The sequence below is a fragment of the Hylaeus anthracinus genome, unplaced genomic scaffold, assembly GCF_026225885.1.
Source record: "Hylaeus anthracinus isolate JK02 unplaced genomic scaffold, UHH_iyHylAnth1.0_haploid 5, whole genome shotgun sequence".
In the NCBI taxonomy this organism is placed as follows: Eukaryota; Metazoa; Arthropoda; class Insecta; order Hymenoptera; family Colletidae; genus Hylaeus; species Hylaeus anthracinus.
The window spans coordinates 3,533,491-3,554,027 of record NW_026535322.1 but is presented as its reverse complement, the minus strand read 5'-3'; the positions used below and the strand labels follow the sequence as shown (position 1 = coordinate 3,554,027).

At 42.1% G+C, this 20,537-nt stretch overlaps 2 protein-coding genes across 4 annotated transcripts in view; one reads left to right on the top strand and one right to left on the bottom strand.

Moving 5' to 3' along the window:
- The first annotated feature begins 930 nt into the window (after positions 1–930).
- LOC128895328 (oxidative stress-responsive serine-rich protein 1) lies at positions 931–3,868 on the top strand. Of its 2 annotated transcripts, none has more exons than XM_054157838.1 (2): positions 931–1,395; positions 2,731–3,868. In XM_054157838.1, the coding sequence occupies exons 1-2, from the start codon at positions 1,280–1,282 to the stop codon at positions 3,416–3,418; spliced, it is 804 nt and encodes a 267-aa protein (XP_054013813.1). In that variant the 5' UTR covers positions 931–1,279; the 3' UTR covers positions 3,419–3,868. The 2 variants fall into 2 exon arrangements, with proteins under 2 accessions (XP_054013813.1, XP_054013812.1); XM_054157837.1 differs by lacking the exon at positions 931–1,395 and adding an exon at positions 1,457–1,749.
- A 2,790-nt stretch (positions 3,869–6,658) lies between these two features.
- The window catches only part of LOC128895320 (tyrosine-protein kinase Src64B), a 40,989-nt gene continuing 27,110 nt past the window's right edge, over positions 6,659–20,537 (bottom strand). The window contains exons 2-7 of one of the 2 annotated variants that reach the window (XM_054157819.1): positions 13,038–13,266; positions 11,640–11,831; positions 10,794–11,004; positions 10,461–10,714; positions 9,642–10,352; positions 6,659–9,218 (exon numbers count right to left, since the gene is read on the bottom strand). In XM_054157819.1, the coding sequence (XP_054013794.1) occupies positions 9,004–9,218; positions 9,642–10,352; positions 10,461–10,714; positions 10,794–11,004; positions 11,640–11,831; positions 13,038–13,080 (1,626 nt within the window). In that variant the 5' untranslated portion in view covers positions 13,081–13,266 and the 3' untranslated portion in view covers positions 6,659–9,003. The remainder of the gene's footprint in view (positions 9,219–9,641; positions 10,353–10,460; positions 10,715–10,793; positions 11,005–11,639; positions 11,832–13,037; positions 13,267–20,537) is intronic. The other variant, XM_054157820.1, reaches the window with a different exon arrangement.

Here is a 20,537-nt window from a genome sequence, read left to right as displayed (position 1 = left end):
AGGTTGCCTAATGTAAGGGGGGCTAATCATGAAAGGCGAAGAGGTGGTACGTTTGCGCCTACGAGCAGGCAACCGAGCCGATATATCTGTAAGTATAGGTTGAAAGGAGATCCTAACATGGCGACGTAACAGGAATGCAGCGCGAGCGATACCTCCTGTCCCCGAGCAAGGAACAAACAACAACCATCCTACATGGAAAAGGGCTCTACAGCTCCTGCAAGCAGGACATGGTAGAGCCTAGGATGGGTGGCAACCGGGACGTGAAGATCCTCCATCGTAAGAAAAGGAGCCGCGGAGCCATACAAATGGTACCATTGGCTCCACGGAGGGACTGGGGATCAGTGATGGGCAAAACTCTAGGCTTCGAATAAATTTGAAGTTTGCTGATATGTTTGTCTCGTTTCCTCTTTCAAAAATTTGCCAAAGAAGGAAACGAGACACACATATCGGCAAACTTCAGATTTATTCGAAGTCTAGGGTTTTGCCCATCTTTGCTGGGGACCCTCCAAACCGACGTGAATAACCTTCCGCAAGGAAAAGGGGGATTCAGAGAGATGAACCCAAGGGCGGGGTGGTGAATCAGAAGGGGATAACAGAATAAAAAGAACGATACCAACAAAGTAGGCTCGCCAAAGTAAGAAGCTGCTGCGGAGAAGATGGACTGAAAAGGTCTAAGACTGGGATCCAATCGCAGAAATGGTAATTATAAAACATTTTTGTCCTCCACTATTTTTTTAAATCATTCATCGTAGGAACTTGGTAGTCGTATAAATATACAATAACTTAAGTTGACGAGCTATGTTCGGTGCTTGCATACATGTTGCTGATACGTTGAGCTGAAACGCTGTTGCAGAATCCTTTCCATCCAACGATAGAATCCGCGAGCGATTCAAAATGGCGTCGATAAGGCGCGCGATGAGAATAACGCACGACCCGCCATCTAGAGTCCGTTGCTTCCGGTATCGAGCAGCAGTAGAATGGCAGTTGCGCGCAAAAGTCTGTTTATTTACGTGCTGTCGATGATTAATTGATTGCGAAGTTGGTTCCACGAGCGATATCTGCTGAGTGTGCCTCGCAATAACGGGCTCGAAATGGTGCACGCGTGACATACACCGAAAACAAGAACGATACCAAATGGGAAAGATACCGTGAATGTCGTCGTCAATGTATTCAGGCTGTCGTCGTTCTAACCTATTTATCGAAACATTGTACCTTGCGTTCTGGAACTTTCCGACGCGGTGTCAACATTTGTTTGCCAACAGTGGTTCGGCATGATGCCATGTTCCCGCAAACGCTGAGCACAGAACCGTGCAAAATCGTGGGCATGGCCGACGAAGTGCTGCCGGCGAGTTTGGAGAAGCTCGAAATTGATCGTCTTTCCTCGAGTTGTCCTCAGTAAGCATTTCACAGCTGAACGTTCTCGCGTTTCCTGACATCGATCATTCAAAGCGCCTGCTCCTTCGCCAAACATCCCTTCCAATGCCCTCGAACGTTCTGAACTCTACGACGTATGTATACACGTTCGATTGTATCGGATCGTGGCTGTTTTGCGACTCAACCCCCTTTTCACGCGCGGTCAAGGTCTTCGATTAACGTTACCTCGTTTCGCGCAAACTACGTGACCATCTCTGTTTACATTGCGCGTGTTTTCGTTTTATTAACGATGCAAGCGCTCGTCAACACGCGTTACAATGACTGTCGTTTCTTCTTCTCGATGGTGCGAGTCGACAACACGAATAACTCTCAACCGTAAGGAAATCGTGTTGTTTAGATATTCGAGAAACAATTTCGTCGAAAGTAGAAATTCTCGCTGCAAATACGACGTATATTAATCCAAGTGGGAAAGGTCGTGTCCGAAAGAACAATACCAATGTTTCGATCATGGAGTTTTGACTTTGTTTGAGTGGAAATATTGTGAAATGTATAATAATATTTTCGAAAGACGTCAAGGTTACGATACAAATTAATATGTACATGGAAAAACTTGTTGTTAATATAAACTGAGTGACATACACATTTTTTGGTTATCCGTTAGAATCCAAGTAAAGAATTAAAAAAGAAAGAGAATAAGAATCCACTGGAATCATGGTATTGTTCTTCATGAAAATTACCTTAGTCAGATTAATATATGTGTTAGAAACAAGTTCGATAGAGTATACCCATTCAGTGCACAGTTCACAAACCGTTTTTGAATTATTTCTGGGTTAAGAGAATTGTGGAGCAATTGCGGAGAGTGCAAGTGCAGTGTTAAAGTTCATAGTATTAGTTGAAGTGTGTTAATGTGAAGTAAATTTCTTTTGACACTGTTTAATTGGCTTAATATATTCAATAACTACAAGGCCTACTTTCTTTATTCATGTTATTGCGTAAGAAGTAGAGAAATGAATATTTGCTGATACTTAGTTCAAGCATTAATTCATATCATCACTGGATAGTACAGAGAGTAATCCTTTTGCCAAAATTTCAATAATGTTTTGTAAATCCACTTCCTGATCAGTTTTACTTGCAATACATGAATTTTGAAACAATTGCTAATATTTACAATAGTAGTATTTGATTAAATTCATAATGTTTTCTTTAAGATTAAACATACAGAGTTTAATTTTTTCATACTATCATCTGTCTTTTGTAGATTTAATATTAATTATACTTCCTAATATCAAAAATCACTGTAGCGTGTTAAGCGGTTAAAGTGGTAATAATTATGAACATTGCATTCTATTGTTTCAGTCTTACATCTACCGACAAAGCAAAGTCACCAAATCCATTTAGGACGACAAGTAAAAGTGTTGGCTCCGATTGCAGTTATTTATTTCAAAGAAGATCGATGCCTGGTAGGCCAATGTTAACTACGGTCAGTCCTAGAGGCATAAAAAGCACAACGAACTTCAAACCATCAAGAAATGAAAGAGTACTCGACAAAAATAAGAAATCTTCGATAATCAAAGAGGCTGTTTTAAAATTAAATGATACCGGCACTAATTGTCTTAGCGATAATCTAGCAAATACACTCTTTAAGGAAACATGTAAACTTAGTATTTCGTGGAAAAATCGTGAGATTTTTGGCCACGGTTCGGTCACAAAGGACTTTAAAGCGCTAACCATTAATCAGGATACTAGACAAGCTAAAGACGACACCAGCATTCAAGATAATTTTCAAGCTAGTAGTTTCCAACGAGCGCGTAGCAATACGATGCCAAGTTTAAAAAGGGGGCCCGGTCCGGGTGGAGGTAACGGCAATCAATCGGAGACCAGCAGTTCTACTGGTCAGCCTTCGAGTTCAAACACATGTTCGGTACAAGCAAGAATATCCCCACCTTCGTGCGATGTCACCATCGACGAACTTGCCAGCTATTTCGAAGAGTTTGTTCATATTCCAAAGAAGATGTCACACATGGCAGAAATGATGTATATTTAATTGTAATGTATTAAATTATAACTGGCAGATTTCTTATACAGTTTTTCAAAGACTAGCATGCAGTATTCGTGCATGATTGTGAGTCTAAATATTATATGTTTGCTACAAAACCAATTTAACGTGGTACCTAAATTATACATAATATACAATAAAAATAAAAAAGCGGAAAAAACGACAAAAAGGAAGAATCTGCATTATTGTAGAAAGAAAGTATTAAAAGTGATACAATTTCAATATCGTTCTAGAAAAAGTGATTTAAAAAAATGATTTAAAAAAAAAATACAAAAAATTAATAAAATGATGTGCGGATTTATTTATTTTCTAAAACCGTTTTGTGTCCAGCTATTTCATTTAGTTTCTAATGGAAAAGAGAGAATTTAATATCTTTATTTACAAATTTTTGTATTACGAGATGAATGATTGGTACTAGAATAAATTTCATGGAATTAACATGTTGTCTCACTTAAATCTCCGTTCTTCTACTACACGTTTATATTAAGGAAAATAATATGTGTGTGGATAAAATACATATGTATATATATCATTCGACGAGGTCATTAACACCGTTCTATTAATATGATACATAATATATTTATCTGCATAGGCTTATCATACTTAATACAATGATACAAAGTAACCGTTTAAATTACTTAATGATAATAAGCTTTGGTACGTAAACAATGACGATATATTGATCCGTTTTAACTTTAGGTACGAGTGAACCATGTTGACGCGCTGTGTACTGTGAAAACCTCGACGAAAGCCTAAATGCATTAAAAAATATCCATCTATTTGGTGTGCGCATCACGTGACGACTGTTTTCATTTTTAACATCTACGAACGGTTAATCAGCAATTTTCTTGTACGATGATTTCGTGGTAGCCCCGCGCAACGCTCAAACTCTGTATCAAAACATGAGGTCTGTCGCTATATCACAGATTTAGTAAAATTTCATTTGAACGGAGCTACAACGAAACGAATTTCAAGCGAGAGAAATCAGACTATCCATCGAAAGAATACAACTCACAATTGGACAAGTTTCTTTTATCACGAAACCGACACGCGAACGAAAAACTTTGTCGTTTATTATCGTCCTATTCGAAACTTGGTCTCCAAGCCGAGAGACGCAGTGTTTAGACAACGACAACAAAAAAAAAAGGTCGTTATTTTATCGAAGCGAATCGATTCACGATCCGAAAGACGAATAGGAAAAACCACTGCTGCGTCCTGTGTTTAAGTAACGAAAGTGTGCATGCTACGATGGTAAACGTTACAGTTCGAAGTTCAACGATATCGGTAATGATCGCGAGATACATTTCTGTTCACAGTGTTTCCAATGGTATCAACGTTTCCATAACTGATGATCCCGATGAAAGTGGTAAAAATAACTACTTGATAATGGTAGTAAAAATAGAGTTAAAGTTATCATAAAGTAACTACTCGGTCGATAATTATGACGACAAACATTTACATTCTACGAAAGTTTAGCTCGAATCATTTTTTTAAATTCTACGTTCTTAATATTCTATATTTGTCCGTCGCAACGAATGGTCGAGTAGTATTTTAAAAAAGTTGATAGCCTTACATTGTTGCGTAAACCAGCCAGAGCATATGTTAAGTATTCCTTTGCTTTGGATTACCGGACGCATAACGATGAATAGCATTGTTGCATTCCTTAACGGCTTCTTTCGTAATCGGAACACGTAGCGTCTCCCGACTAGAATTCGTTTTCGAATGCATCGGGGAGGAAAATACGTCCATGGGAAATTTCAATTTCTATTACATCAAACATGACGCGGGGGGGGGGGGGAGAGATCGTGCCTGTTTATAGTTGACATTTAAATATCGATGAACGGATAATAATAGCCGAGCAGGCACCTGGAAAATCACAACAGTTCTAAACTACTGTCAAAAGTTTCGTCGTCTTGTACTAAAATAAGGTCGTAAGGAGATTTTAGACTTAAAAAAGTTACGTTCGGGTACAAAAATTTTGTCAAAAGTATCGTCGTTAGATTGCATTTGAATGCAGTTGTTTTTTTGTTCCTTGTCTAAACAATATCAGTCTCTAGGTCCGGTGGAAAGGCCACATGATGCCCTTACCAGTAATAACATTTAAATATACCACTCTCGTTTGTGTTGCTCGGATGAAATAATGTAATTAAGGACATTCAAGATGAAGAAATCAAACGTACTTTCTGCCCATTAGATAGAGCTGCCAACTGCTCTTTCTATGAAGGGCAATAGTTTTCTAGTTATTCTATTCTTTCTGAGGTTCTAAAAAGACACTAGAAGTCATTCTTCAATCAGTGTTTTTTTTTTTTATTTCTTAGTAATAGTAAAAGTGTAGAGCAACAGGTAAGCACAAGCTCTTATGAATAAATTATAATATTGGACCATCATGTTTTATAACTTATATATGAATGTTATTAATTTATTCACAACAGATCACATCTACCAGTTTTCATTTTTACTATTTCTATGAAATTAGAAGGATCAAATAAATAGTTAATAAAGGTGAACATTTATTATATCTCTTTTCCTAAATAAGTGATGAAGTTGGCAACCCTAGTTAGGACACCACCGTTCGTTCGAATCGAAATTCGTCCGCGATTTCTTAGGGTTCTACGAACTATGGCGACAACATGATCGTCAGCGAAACCTTAAAATGACCATTCTCCGTGAGAAACACAACAACATTTTGATCGGTATAAAACGCTCATAGAAAAGTTTACTGGACGAAATACAGCTACTTTCTAACCTCTACGTAAACATGATGCTTTTCCACGTGCATTCACCGCATCGTACTATATAGAATAAATTAATCAACTCACACAACGAAGGTATGGCGTTCGTCTCGCTAATCATAGTAAAAAACATTATATAATAAGTTTACTATGTAAAGTTGCAATATAATGTCGAGTTCGCGACGAGTTCTGGTGAACGTAAGCTGCAAAGTATTCCGTTGATTCGATATCGATCGTTTCGATCAGAGTGACCTAATCGAGTAGACGCAACAAATATTGGCTACTCAAGGATCGTATTCGTTAAATTTTCCAAAATGTTAGATAAAGTATAATAATCAATTGTAATAGTGAGCACGGTATAAGTTGGGCCAGTGACCTTGAGTGGCCAGAATATGTTGTCTCCACCCATGTCTTCCGAATCATTTTCAGATTTAAGTGCACTACCGATTTTTATACGTGATCTCGTGAGAAAGATGGATTCTTCTATTGAGCAATGGTTGCGGAGCGACAGCACGACATTTTATTGCTCATCTCTTAATGTCGAAAAGAATACCGCACAAACACAAGTGTAACAAATTCACTACACTCACGTACGCAATAATCTCACGTTTCACACACTTTCACGCTTTTCCGTTTCCTCTCTCCCTCCCATACATTTAATTTTTTTTTGTTTCTTATTCGTTTAAACGTTAATATCTAGAGTGTCATAATGGCTCATCCTGTTTATCGTGACATAGTTCAATGTACTTCTGAAGACTTACGTCTGGGGACAACCACGACAACAATACGGTCCTCGGAATCGGAACACTTTTCCAAAAAACACTTGCACGACGAAAATTATTAATTAAAACTCTTACGACCGCGTTTCACCATTCCGAGGATGATTTACTTTACACCTACTTTACGGACCTACCGTCTAGACTCTACCCTAACCTATCTTTTGTGTGTTTAGTAGAAAATTTACAATTTCTCAGACACTTTGTACGAGCAACATCGATGACTTAATTTTTTTTTTATCTCATGTAGTATCTCTAGTTCAATTTCTTCTCGCTAAATCCGCGGTAACGTCGAAAAATGGTGTCGTTTCCTGTCGCGACATGCACGTGTACGTGTACGGGGTGTCGACAAATACGCGGGAGATCATTTAAGAATCGATTCTGCATTTGGATATAAGGAAAAAGGTTCACATATTCGTGTACATCCAATTCCTTTCTTGCAGGTTAGGTAATTCTTGATGTACCGATTGAAAACGCCTATACAACTGCAACCCGATTTACTGATGCTTTAGGGTGGTTATCTACTTATAGGCATTTCCGTCAGTCGTTTCAGAAAGTAAAAAGAGCAACCAAACGATAAAATATTTTCAGATATATGCGTACCAAAAGTGTGTCCATCCTTTTGTTAACACCCTGTGCAACATACGACTGTTTCGTATTTTGTAACTTCGTGTTTTAATTTCATCGAATTTAAAAACGGAAATTCAGAGAAACTCGACAACGAAATCGATCGATATGGAGGCATATTACCGACGGTCGTGAAGAGAACAATAGTTTCCACAGTTTTCCGTCAGAGGGTACAATCACAGTAAAAACAATAATATGTATATTACAGAACGATCGTGTGCTTTCGAATTGTGTATTTGGAACACCACTGTTCACAAAACAAAAGTACATCGAAAGAAGTCGCTTTTTTTTTTACTACGTATAAAACGTATTTAATCTCTCGTATAAAATATTGTTCTACGCGAACCGTCGTTTTGAAGTGAAACGAGACATCGTTCGCACCTAGTTTACATATCGTAGAACGTGATTGTGTCCTATCGCAGATATTTGTGCACTCGATAAACAACGTTCGCGCATCGATGCACAAACAGTATCCTCCGAATTTAAATCCAAAGAAGAGTTTTGGATCGTAGGAAAAAATCAGTCGCGATCGATTCGAGATCAATGAGAAGTAATCGCGCGGATTACATAGATGGCGCGTCGGTTACCTTCTTCGCGCCGCGATCGTACATTGACGGACTTATATGTATAAATCGGTTACATCTTCTACCATTCGAAACACTACAGTTCTCGGCTCGTTCCGTTCTACTCTCTAAACACTTTTTTGTAAGATTATCGATACCAACCTCGTCAATTATTCGTTATACTCTCCAAATTGTGAAAATGCTTACATTAAACGGGTCGAACAACGAATGATTTCGTTCGAACCTTAATAGATACTGGATACGTAACGGATAGAGATTCTATAATCTTATTATCAGTCGGTCTGACTCAGTATTAGTCGGCAGTTATTCACGATTGGTCACAAAGTTTCGACAGCCTCGTATACATCCTTATACGAGCACGAACAAGACTTAATATTTCTTTTTTTTCCCCTTTTCTTTCTTTATAATGTTCCATGGCACACAAGATCATTGTTCTTGGGATGCTTGCGCCGTACGATGACACCCTGATTGAAGAAAAATTTACGAACGAAAAGAACACTTGTCGGTATACTTGCGAAATCGTCGTAGAAATTTTGGCAGCGTTTAACAACGATTGCTTCGAGAAATCTGGTAACGCTTTTTCAGAATTCTTGCCACCACCGAATCGCTCGCAAAACGTTTTCCTCCGTTTTCGTTCCTGATCTGGTATCCTCCCGTCTCTTTTCCTTGTTGGAGTTCGCTCTTGGCGTTTTGAAACTTGTTTCAGGGACTCTGAAGAGCGACAAGAATGGCGACGACGTCTCCGTGATCGGAGAGCCTTAACAATAAATACCATAAAACTCCATGGCACAGTTGATGTGCGCTGGGTGAAAATGACCGTGTGGCACCAGGTGATTCTGCACATGAGCTATATATCAGTCCGTTGGCGGCTCCAGATACGGTATTTCGCTCGTCACATTGAACGACTCAAAATAGTGGTTCAGGAACTCGAACGTGGGCCGTTTCTCGGGACTGGCGTCCCAGCATTGCAACATCAATCGGTAAATGCTGTCCGGCAGCGGGTGATTCAATGGTTTCGGCATCCGGTAGCCTTGGTTTATCTGCTCTATTGCTTCGCGTCCCTGCATACCTGCGCAGACAAAAGGGATTCAATGTAAGAACATACGTAAAAAGAGAAAGTGGCATCAATGCATTGTCAATGGAAAGAAAGCCCTATTGTTTAGCTTAACAGGTGAGCGAGGAATACTCTCCTGCAAGGCAAGTAGACCATTGTTAATGAGAGTTACTATGGTCTAAATACATTAACAAAATAACTGTAGTATATGACATTGAGCAAATGGCAGAAGGCAACCTAGCATAGAATTTGTTCCGCGTCGTGATAATCTTTGACCTCACCTCGCTCGAAGTTAATCTCACCCATTTAGTTCATATTATCAACGTAAAGGGGAGATCCCCCCGTTTTACCGTAAGGCAGGAAGACTCCCCTGATTGGGTCGACAATGAATTAAGAAGCCAGGGAATAATTCAACGATTGCCTATCGATGACGCTCACCAGGATAAGGAACTTGGCCATAAGTGAAGAGCTCCATCAACAGTATCCCGTAAGACCAAACGTCGCTCTTGATGCTGAATCTGCCATAGACGATGGCCTCTGGGGCTGTCCACCTGACGGGGAATCTGCTCCCCTGTTTCGGACAGTACTCGTCGTCTTCGATCGCCCTGGCGAGACCAAAATCGCAGATCTTCGCCTTGTTCTTCTCCCCGATGAGGACGTTCCTCGCGGCCAAGTCTCTGTGTATCAGTTGCTTGCTCTCGAGATGCTCCATACCGGAAGCTACCTGGCCAGCGATGTAGATTAGGTCTTCGAACTGCATGTACTTTCCGTCACCTGTCCTGAGGAAGTCCAGCAAGCTACCATTACACATGTACTCTTGCACGATGTATATGGGCTCCTCCTTGGAACAGATGGCGTACAACGCCACTAGGTGTCTGTGTCGGAACTGTTTCATGATCGCTGCCTCCTGGAGGAACGCTTCCGTCGACATGGTCCCTGGTCGAAGCGTCTTCACCGCCACCTCGATCTTGTTCCGCCATTTTCCATAGTACACCTCGCCGAAGTTACCGTGGCCCAGCTTCCGTATCAGCTGTATCTCGTTCCTATTGATCTCCCATTTGTCGCGCAGCTCTGGACCGAGATCCCACATGTCCGGTTGCGGTTTCGGGCACGGTTTCGAGAGCACGTGACAGAGACCCAGCGCGTTCTCTGGAAAATTACATCGGACCGTTTAGAAATCTGGGTCGCGCGTGATGACAAACTTGGACATCTTTCGGAGGGAATGAATTCGTCTGAAATTTCGAATAATCAACTTACTACTGTACGCCATAACAAGCGCAGGCAAAGTGGGAAATGTCTGGTTGGTGGCGATGAAGAAACCTCCATTGTCCAGCGGTTTAATTTTATAATGTTTAACGTGATGGCCCCTTCCTTCCTCCCAGTCCTTGACGGACAAGCTGTAGCCTCTGGGATTGTGCTCGCTGGGTCTCACCAGGAACGTTCCACGCGGGTTCTCGTCCACCAGGAGGAGCTTTCCAGCCTCTTTGCGCGAGACGTTCTCGAAGAACCAACTACGTAAAAGGGGAACCAACGATTTAGTTTACCGTGAAGTGGATACTTTCAATAAATTAATTCGAATTGAAAGCTCACTCTTCGCTCTCGACGGAACGCTCGACGGCGACGAAGTTCCAAGGAATGAGACCCTCTTGCAGGGTTGTCAAGTGCAAAACTTTCCACCAGTCGGGCTCGGTGTCGTCTAATACCTCCATTCGGTCGCCCTTCACGAAGCTGACGTCGGTGCTCTCGCGAGCGGTATAGTTGTACAGCGCCACCACGATTTTATTCGACCTCTGCGAATGCGCTGTTTCACGGGAAAAATACCATTAACTATGTCTAACAGAATGTTGAAGACTCATATGTAGATTCACTGTCCAGTGCCGCGGATGTTGGTCACAGTTCGTATTACAGGACAGGTTGTCGAGGAGCCGGACAGTGAACGTGTTAGGGTAGTCTGGTCTAGAGTACTTGGCGAATTAATTTTTGGAAATTTTTTCAAATTCGTTGGTTGGACTTGGGAAGAAGAAAATAAATCGTTTAAAAGTTCTAGGCCAGACTGTTAGTTGTGATCGAACTGTTTGCGGTCGCAGGGAAATTTGATGGGAGGCAGCCAGCTGTGATGGACCTGTGGCGGCGATGAAATATCGAAACCATTGGGTATAGTTTGCTCCATAGTAATTGTTCCGAGGTAAACTCTATGTTTTTAAATTCTTTATCACATACAAAGTTCCAGTAAAATATATTATCTTGTTCCTGGGATTGCATTATACATGGTTACACTGCGACCGCCAATAAAACTAATACTTACCATCGAACTTAAATTAAACTGAACGTAAGAAGACGTAGCGGGCCAAAGCTTACAAGCTAACGTTTTAAATCGAAACTTAACGTAAAACGCCTATAGCTACTAAATGAAATAAAATAACATAAAATACACACATGCAGGCATAACGACAGGCGAGCTTGTTTTACGGGGTTGATGCGGAATCTGTAGCTTACAAGGTGTTGGCCTGGGACGTATGATGTCAGCCCTCGCTTGTACACCCCTCTGATTCGGGTCAGCGGTGTACCGATCCAAGGAACCTCCATTGCTGTGCTTCGAGCTCAGTCCTGTGTCTGCTTTTTTATAACCTGGATAACGGGAGTCGATCATTCGTTAATTAAAAAGGATCAGGAGAACTCTTGCAAAGGTCACCTCTCGGTTCAGGCAATCCTGAAGAGACGTTTACTTTTTTTGTTATCGATGAAAACGTCGCAAGATCGGGTCTTGAAGTCGTCTCGTTAAAATCCACGCTCCTTCTTTTCTTAGTTTTCAAAACAATTGGAAATTATTACCCAGAAAATAGGGGGATGCTTATTTTTTCTCTTTAACTTTCCAATTAATTTCTTGGTTCGTTTTATTTCAGAGTTGGCACATCGAATCGAAAGGATTTAGTCTTATTTAAAGGAGAAGGGTGCCCTGAACAATTGGATTTTATTTTCCAGCGGTCCGAGACTAGATCAAGGCGTTATCTGTGGATTATTACTAATTATAAGCATTCTTTACAATTACAGTTGGAAAAAGATTAATTAAAATAAACCATTTTAATGATATCGAGAGGAATGAATTATATTTGATTTAAAACTAGAATAAAACGACCCTGAATGTTTGGAATAGTTGCGTCCAATTCTCAACATTGAGATTGTTGCCTTTTTTTCCTTCACCTCTGATTCGGTGCAATAATACATTGCGACAGATAGCGTAATGTATCTAAAACTGAGACTGAATGGCTGCAATCAATATTACGCTCAATTTCTACTATAAATTACGAATTGACCAAAATCGTATAACGTTTCTGTTGGACCTATTACCACCGATTCAAGCTATTACACGTTTAACTCATTTCTCCTCTGCCAAATGCCAATGAAGCCAGCATTAAATCTGGGTCAATGCATTTTATATACGCCCAGTGATAAATCTATCGGTTGAAACAACTCTATTTCAAGAAAAATCTGACGCGATGCTATTTTTCAACATTTGCCAATGAAAATTTTACAGGATATACTACGAAACCTACACAATAGCTCGTTCAAATTTCAGCTTTCTATCTCGCATAGTCGTTGAATAAAAAATTCCCAAAGTTGACCCAATGTGGGGGTTTGTTGGGGTAGTTACTCGCGTTAGTAACGTAGCAATGGCGGATCCCTCGGTCTTCTTCGTTACACTGGAGACCTCGACAGCCACCCAACACTTCCCGAAGTATACTTAAAAAACGTTCCCGAAAGTTTGAAAAGAAAACTTATCGCGGAACAGCCGCGAGCGGACGAAGAGGACGGGAACAAGTTCGAGTTACTTACCAAGGGGTTGCGGCTCCTGCCGCTTGCTGCAGCACTTGCCCATCTTGGTTCCCCCGGTAGCTCGATGTTCGTCAAACGGATCCTGACTCTATACGCCGTCTACAGCGATGCAGACCCCGAGGAAAGTCTCCATCCCGCGAACATCTCGAGGTCGAACGGCCGCAGGCTTCCGTTTCAATTTTTTGGATCACTTTCTTCTCTCCATCGCGTGTTTATCGATGCCGTGCACCTGCAAGGTGAACCAGAAGCATTCATCATGATTCGTGCTTTTGCACTTGTTCGATTCGACCAGTTGTCTGGTTGCGGAGCCGTCTTGTTTCCCAAAAGGATTTTCTCTCGCAAATAAATAAAAGAAAGTATATCTTTTGTTTGGATCCCTAAATTAGAGTGACCTCTTTATACCCATGTTTTCACGATTGTCACGCACTTAGAGTACTTACACGTGTCGATTCCACCCGTACCGGAAACACGAAGCACTCTGGATGGCCGATAAACAAATTACGGTCGCGTCGAAGCGACGAGAAATGAAATCATCGCTTAAAAGGAATGCCAGAGGATAATGACGTAACCCAGCGAGCTGAAATTTCAATTCGACCATTTTAGGCCGGTCGAAGGTGCCACTATTCTCGCGTCCTTCGAAAATATTGCTGAAACGACCTCTGACCAGACTACTCTTGAAGTTATACGAGATTTTTAGCATTTTTATTTGACCAGACTTGAATTAATCGATGACTTCGGATATTTATATAATCTGTTTATAATTTTATGAAACTACGCGTGTGCTCGTGAAAGGTTAGCTGGGGTATGCGTTCGCGGAGAATGTCAATTGATCGTGAACCCTGTAACAGGAAGTCGGTGCTTTCTGTAAAACGCTCTAATAAGACGATTCGTTGAATTTATTTTTTATATCGCGACATTACGGATTAACCTTTACCGCGGTTAATTATAAATATTTTCTTGTTGGGTGATAAATAGTTGCATCGAGACTCAGCGATCTAGAAGAACTCGGAGCTAATATTATGAAGATTGTCAGATTCAATAACAACTGACAACGCGGTTAGTAACTGAAGAAGAAGCAACACGAGTTATGAAAAGTCCGAAAGTTCGCGCAATCGATCGTGACACACGGAATTTCACCCGGCAACTGCGACAAAAATATTATACGAAGCTTCCGAACCAAAAGCCAGAACAATTTTCATTTATTCACTGTGAAATATTTCGTCACTGTTAACCTTATTCAATATTTGATTCTACGATTCAAATTTTATTTCGGGCTGAAACATTTGTTTATTTCCTGTGAGTGATCTCGATCTGGTTAAGAATCTTCCCGCACCTCTGAAGCTACCGAAGTTCTAAAACTACGTAAATGAATTTAGCACGAGCTATTCGCGAACAGGGAGCACTTACTATCGTCGAGGCACTTAATCACCAAGCGCGATGGAGCGCGCAATTTCTCGCGTTGTAATTCAGGATGCGGTTATCTTCGATGTTTCTCGTTAATAAGAGAGACCGTAGGAATCGCTTTCCGCCCCAGATCACCTGGAAAAAGTTTCGAGTTACGCGCATCTTCGCGACCGAATTTATGCGTTTCCGTGGCGATGGTGCCTCGAACCATTTCATTATTACGAGAAACTCCAATTGGGACCAACTGCGAGTTGATGCAGCGATCCCATTCGTTACATTATCCGGCACGCCATATTTCAAATTAAAAAAAGAAAGAACTCAGAGATAAATTACTCCTTTTCATTGGTACCAATTGGGTGTGAATTTGGGCAATTAAATTTTTTAAGTTGATGGCCTCCTTCAGGAACGATGATTATTTGAAATATTAATTTAATTAAGTGCATTATATATTTGTAACATTGACTTGCGTTTTGTTACGTCATAAACTCAGCTGTACATCATGTTCTTTTAACTCAATATTATTAATGTAATATGTAAATTCCATAACAATCCACCCCTCTACTATGAATCATAATAAAAATAAATTATATCAAAGTAATTATCCTCTACAGTTTAAAACAACCATACTCTTAACCCTCCCTCTCCTGGATCGTCCTATCTGCATTTTAATAAAAGGAAACGTTCGATCGAAAAACAAAAACAAAAATTTATGGCAAACTAATTAAAACGTTCGAAAAATACGGAAAAGCTCGTCGAGGGTCATCGACAGGTGCGTTTCACCAGTCGTGTTTTATTTTTTTGGTATCAATGACAGTCGCAGATATAAGTGGTTGAAAGCTACAAATGGTTTACTTGAACACGCCAGCGAATGCGTTAATGATCCCCCTGGTAATGAGAAAATAGGGGATAACGAGACATCCTTAACCCGTTAACCGTGGTAAGATCAGTTAAACCGTCGCTCGAAAATTCCTCGCAAAAATACCCCGGCGATAAGCACGACGAGCTAACTCGTCGCGAAAGTTTAATTAATTGCACTCTTACGGACGGAGTAAGCATATCGTGCGTCTCTTATTCCCATTACCAGAGCACAGCGTGATTATTTCAAGATTTCCGTCTGAGATTAAGTAATCGATTCAAATTAGAATTAATATTAAGTTCATTTCGATACTATTTTGTACATTATTTATACTAAAGCAAGGTTTTCGAAATGGAGATTGACATTAATTTAAATCTCTACAGGAAGGTACGGAGTTTTAGTTATTAATCGTATGGATCGATTGTGATTGCTCTCGAGTAAATACAATTATAATTATTGGTGGAAGCTAGCTCGGAAACTCGGTTCCCGTTACTGTTCGTGCGTAGCCACTCCTGCAGCTAACTTATTATAATAATTGTCTCGTTATTTTGCTGATTGTATTTGCGTTTGTATGCGCTCTTATCCTTATCGTAAACTTCGAATGCATTAAGGATACTTTAAGCTTGAAATTAACATGAAGTTGGGTGATATTAGAAACATCTGTGTATTTGCTAGTCACCTATGTTTGCCCAATGCAAATTAAATTTTGTTTAGTCCCTGCGATCTTCCATCTTCCATTAAAATACAGATCGTTCTCTAAGTAACACTCTCGCCCATCTCCGCTGTAAATATACGCAATAAAATGAAAGTTCATTCGTGGAACGCGTTGACCATTCGAATCGCTATCGAGGACGCGACGGCGTAGCAAATTTTTCACGACTTCCGAGAGTCGTCCGCACGTCGTCTACCGTGGACACTCTGCGGACAAAGGAGTCACCGGTAAAGAGGTCCCTGGAACTACTGAGAAAACTTCGCGTGGGATGGGAGACGTTTCCGTAAATCAGGAGATGTCAGCATCCGTGGGAAAAGTTTTTAATTAAACAGCCCGAGGGGTTGTGTCTCGAACATCCGAACGGAATAACAACGTGGACAGGACCGAGGCGGTTCGATTTGGATGTAATCCGCCCCATGAAATCATGGGAGGGATACCACCATCAAGGTAAAAGCTTCCCTTTCCATCCGCATGTCTCGTTCCTATCTACTTTCCTCCTTCTATATGTTTATATATTTATTTTCTATTTTCATTACTCTTTGCATCTTTTACTTTCGATTTTCTTTTTCGCGTAGAATATTCTAGTTACTTCCTTACATTATTTCACCATCTACACAAGATTTCCAAGGAAGGAAAAGCACCTACTAATAGGTGCTCCATCAAAAAAGACTTCACAGAGCACGATAAGATGAAACGATCCCATTCGGAAGACATAACAGCGTAATAACAAGAAGGACAGAGCAGCAACGCGGTCGATTCGGACGTGGCCCACCCCAAAAGCGACGGAACCCCCCGGAATCGTGGCGCTCGGGACACCACCATCGAAGCTAAAGCTTTCCCTGGCTCTCTAGACCAAGGCGTACGCGCACGTAACGAAAACGCACACGTATACACATGTATACACAGCCACGAGACGGTCGATATCCCACGGTGGTCCGCGTGTATGTATTCTCGCTATCTGATGAGGGTTTTATGTGACGAACAATAGCGACGTTTCATGCCAGGCTGGACAAAGACGAATTAAAATTTCGTCTTGACGCACTTTGCCACCGCTTTAGGAGAACCGCGAGCCAAGCAACAATGCCCGAGGATCAAGGGAGGCCACGGGAGGATGAAAGGAAGTGCGTGATCTCTCTCGGCGAGAGGGAAACTGCGTCGCGACTGTCCCCGGTTTTCCCGCTGAAAGAATGTTCCGAACAATACCCTGCAACCCAAACGACCCGCTTACCGGTTGACAGAACCATCGAAAACCTTTCGTTCGCGGCTGGCTGGGTTATGGTGTCACTGGGAGTCATGACGCGGCCGTGGCTTTTCATCGACGACTACATTCTGCGTTTGTACTTTTGCTCTGCGGGGCAATATAGGTGGCCATCGAGTCCTTTCGAGCACCTGTAGCAGGATGGAGTCGAGTACCTTAGCTTGATCTATAGCACGATGAGGTCGCGAGTACCTTGGTTCGATTTTTTCGGCGTGTACTGAACCGTATATGGGTTAGGACACAGTTGTTACCGAGAAGTCTCTGATCTACGTATGAGTCATTTCGAGAGGCTCGTGGGTATGGCTTCCAGTAGCACGAGAGCGAGCTCGTTTCTGCTTTGTGAGACTGTGGACGTGGTGAGCATTGGTAAGAAGAGTTGAGAACGTGGCCTTTGCGGCGAGACCTAAGCAGACCAAAAAATTAAACTTTGCACACCATGTCTTCCGTAGCTACACTCATCTCCTAACCCAAGGGTGCTAACCCCTCGACTCAGGATTGAAAACGAAGACCCTGATAAGAGAAACCTCGGCTCCCCAGGAAGTAAGCGATCGTTTATCAGTACAAAATATATATATATAGGGATAATCCACGGGGTTTCGTCGAGCCACGCCGACGAGAGTTTTCGCTGGCGAGTCCAAGCAACCCCTACAGATTTGTCGAGCTTACCCCTCGAATATCGTCTTCCCGAATGGATATGTAAGCTCGTGATTTCGGGGACTACGCCCTTACCTCCCTTTCGCACTCGATTCCTGGCGACTCTGTACCGAGCAGGCGTTTTGAACCGAGGGTGGCACGATCGGGCATTATTGCATCGCAGGGGGCGCTCTCGCGATCTACGTGTACACAGTGAATTTCCCTCTGTCCGATACACAAATGAATTCCCCGCGTCTAGTTCGCGCACGAAACGCGATTACGCGATGATGAATCGTACCGAGCAAATAATGTACTCGCGTGCCCATTAGAATGTCGGTCGCCAATGGAAACCCGGTTACGGTGGCGCTGCGAGACAAATACGCGACTCCATGGAGGAAAACTACCCTTCTGGATAGTTAGCGAAAGCAGTAAAAAGAAATCTCGTGTGAGCGAGTTTGCGGAGAATGCAAGCTTCTTGTTATCTGACTGTTGGAGAAATTTAATGTCCAAGAGTGGAAATACGTCGCGTAACGCTTTCTGTGGAATAAGTTTACAGCACTTCCTCCGGCCTAAACAACGTGAAATCGATAGTACAGGCAAAATTGAACTCGGAACGTTGGAGTTTATTGGCCATAGTCGGTCAGAGAGCCGTATCAGAAAAACGGAACACGCATAAACGGCGTCCCTCGAAACAGTGACTCATCGTGGGGAAGCGCACGGATTTCCATGCATTATCGATCGCCCCTAGAAAGGGAGATATTATGCGAAGACATATGATCCAGGGCGCAACGGTTTCGTTAACCAAGACGATTCGACAACAGCAGCCTTCGTGGGAGGCGTTGCGAATTGCGTTTTCTGTCCCCTCTGCGAAACGGCTCGACCGAGTCAAAGGGGAGGACGTCTTCCTCGCAACCCCTAATTTCTGGGGGCAACTCCGGATTCAAGCCAGCCAGTAGCAACCCCGGTAACCATCCTAATGGGGTCTTTTGCCGTCTGCACGGTGGCTGAATTAAAAATATCGAACTTTCCCCACGAAAAAGTTGATTAACACTAAACCTATCGCGAATTGAATTCCACGTAAGATATTTTTGCATTTAATTGAAAAAAAAAAAAAAAATGTCTGAGACTTTAAGTCATACACCCAGTTAAACACTTTCCTAGCCTTCCTCAGGGCATCGTGAGAATATTCACCTAGCTACCTCTAGATAGAGCCCACTTAGATAGGGTGTCTCGAAGCCATCAGCCTAAATCACTCAGAGAGCGTTAAACTTACGGTGCAGAAAGCCATCGATCGATGGTAAATATAGACACATGGATCGTAACGAGTCCTGTCGCCGGCTAAATTGGTCGAAGACAGAGCCCAGAGGCGATCGTCCAGTGTTTCATCGCGAGAGAACACATCCCGGAATAGCGACGGGTCTTATTTACGCGAGCAAAGTATCTGGAGGACGTTTACGGAATTAGATGAAACGGGGAACGAGCGTGTTGCGCCGCTGGGATCGTTTCCAGCCCGAGCAGACGCAAAGATAGACACCGCAATAAGCGACCGACCGCCACGGGCGCAACTTCGATGGAAATGCAAATGCGTCATAGCCGAAACCCGGGAAACTGCCATCCCGTCGCGCAAGTCTCTCGTTCGTCGTGTCGACGCTAGAAAGATTCCGTCGTCGATGGGAAAATCGAGTTTCATCCGCGACCGAGTAAACGGTTTCTGGGAAAGCAGCGGCAGTCCTTAGTCACCGACGACTCTCGGTGATTAATTATCCGCGACAGGAAGTCCGCGATCCGAACAGTGTATTTTTACTTCAACCTGGCCAGCTAACGACCGTAGCCTAACGGCGAGGGAATCGCGCGTCCTCGTCGGACTATGAGCTCTAGGGGACGAGATCGTGGCCAATAAGGGTATTCCCGCAATTCTCTCCGTGTTCTTCGGCCATGTTTCCGTCTATAATCTCCAGCCATGTGCTCGATCGTGGCTTGATTCATGGTCGTGAGCTTTGGACACGTTTCCAGATAGTTTCTGCATCTTCTTGCTCCTTGGTTTCCGAAAAGCTGACGGATAATAAATTCTTGCGAGTATCACTTTATAGCACCGGTGAGTCTTCGTATACATCGAGGGATTTAAAAGGATCCATTAAGGGGGGAAATAGGTTTGGGCTCAAACAGCCCGAAAAGAAGAGTGCAAGCTCAAAACGAAGGATAAGAAGAAGAAAAGGATTGCTATATGGTTTTGAAATCGCTGATTAACCAGTAAGTAGTTTAAATCAATTCGTTACTGCCTTGAACTTTCTGATCTCCGTGTTTTCTTTTCTAAACCTATTTCGCTCTTTTAAGGAATTATCCTTTAAGAACCTGAAGAACCAGCTGAAGAGCCTAACAATTTGCAAAGCAACCCTGAAGCGACTGGTACGGGGCTTTGTGCCAAGAGTCCCAGCTTGGAACTATAAACAGTATCCAAATTAAAGGACAACGAAAATTTGATTTATGCAGTTTCCGGAACAATGTTTCGAAAGACCTATGGGTTTTCCAGGAACCCATTGTAAAAGAAACAATGTCGCTTCGTAATTGACATGCTAATAAATACCTAAAGATAGGACCAGCTTTCGTCGAACGGTGGCTCTATTTTCACTCAGGCGC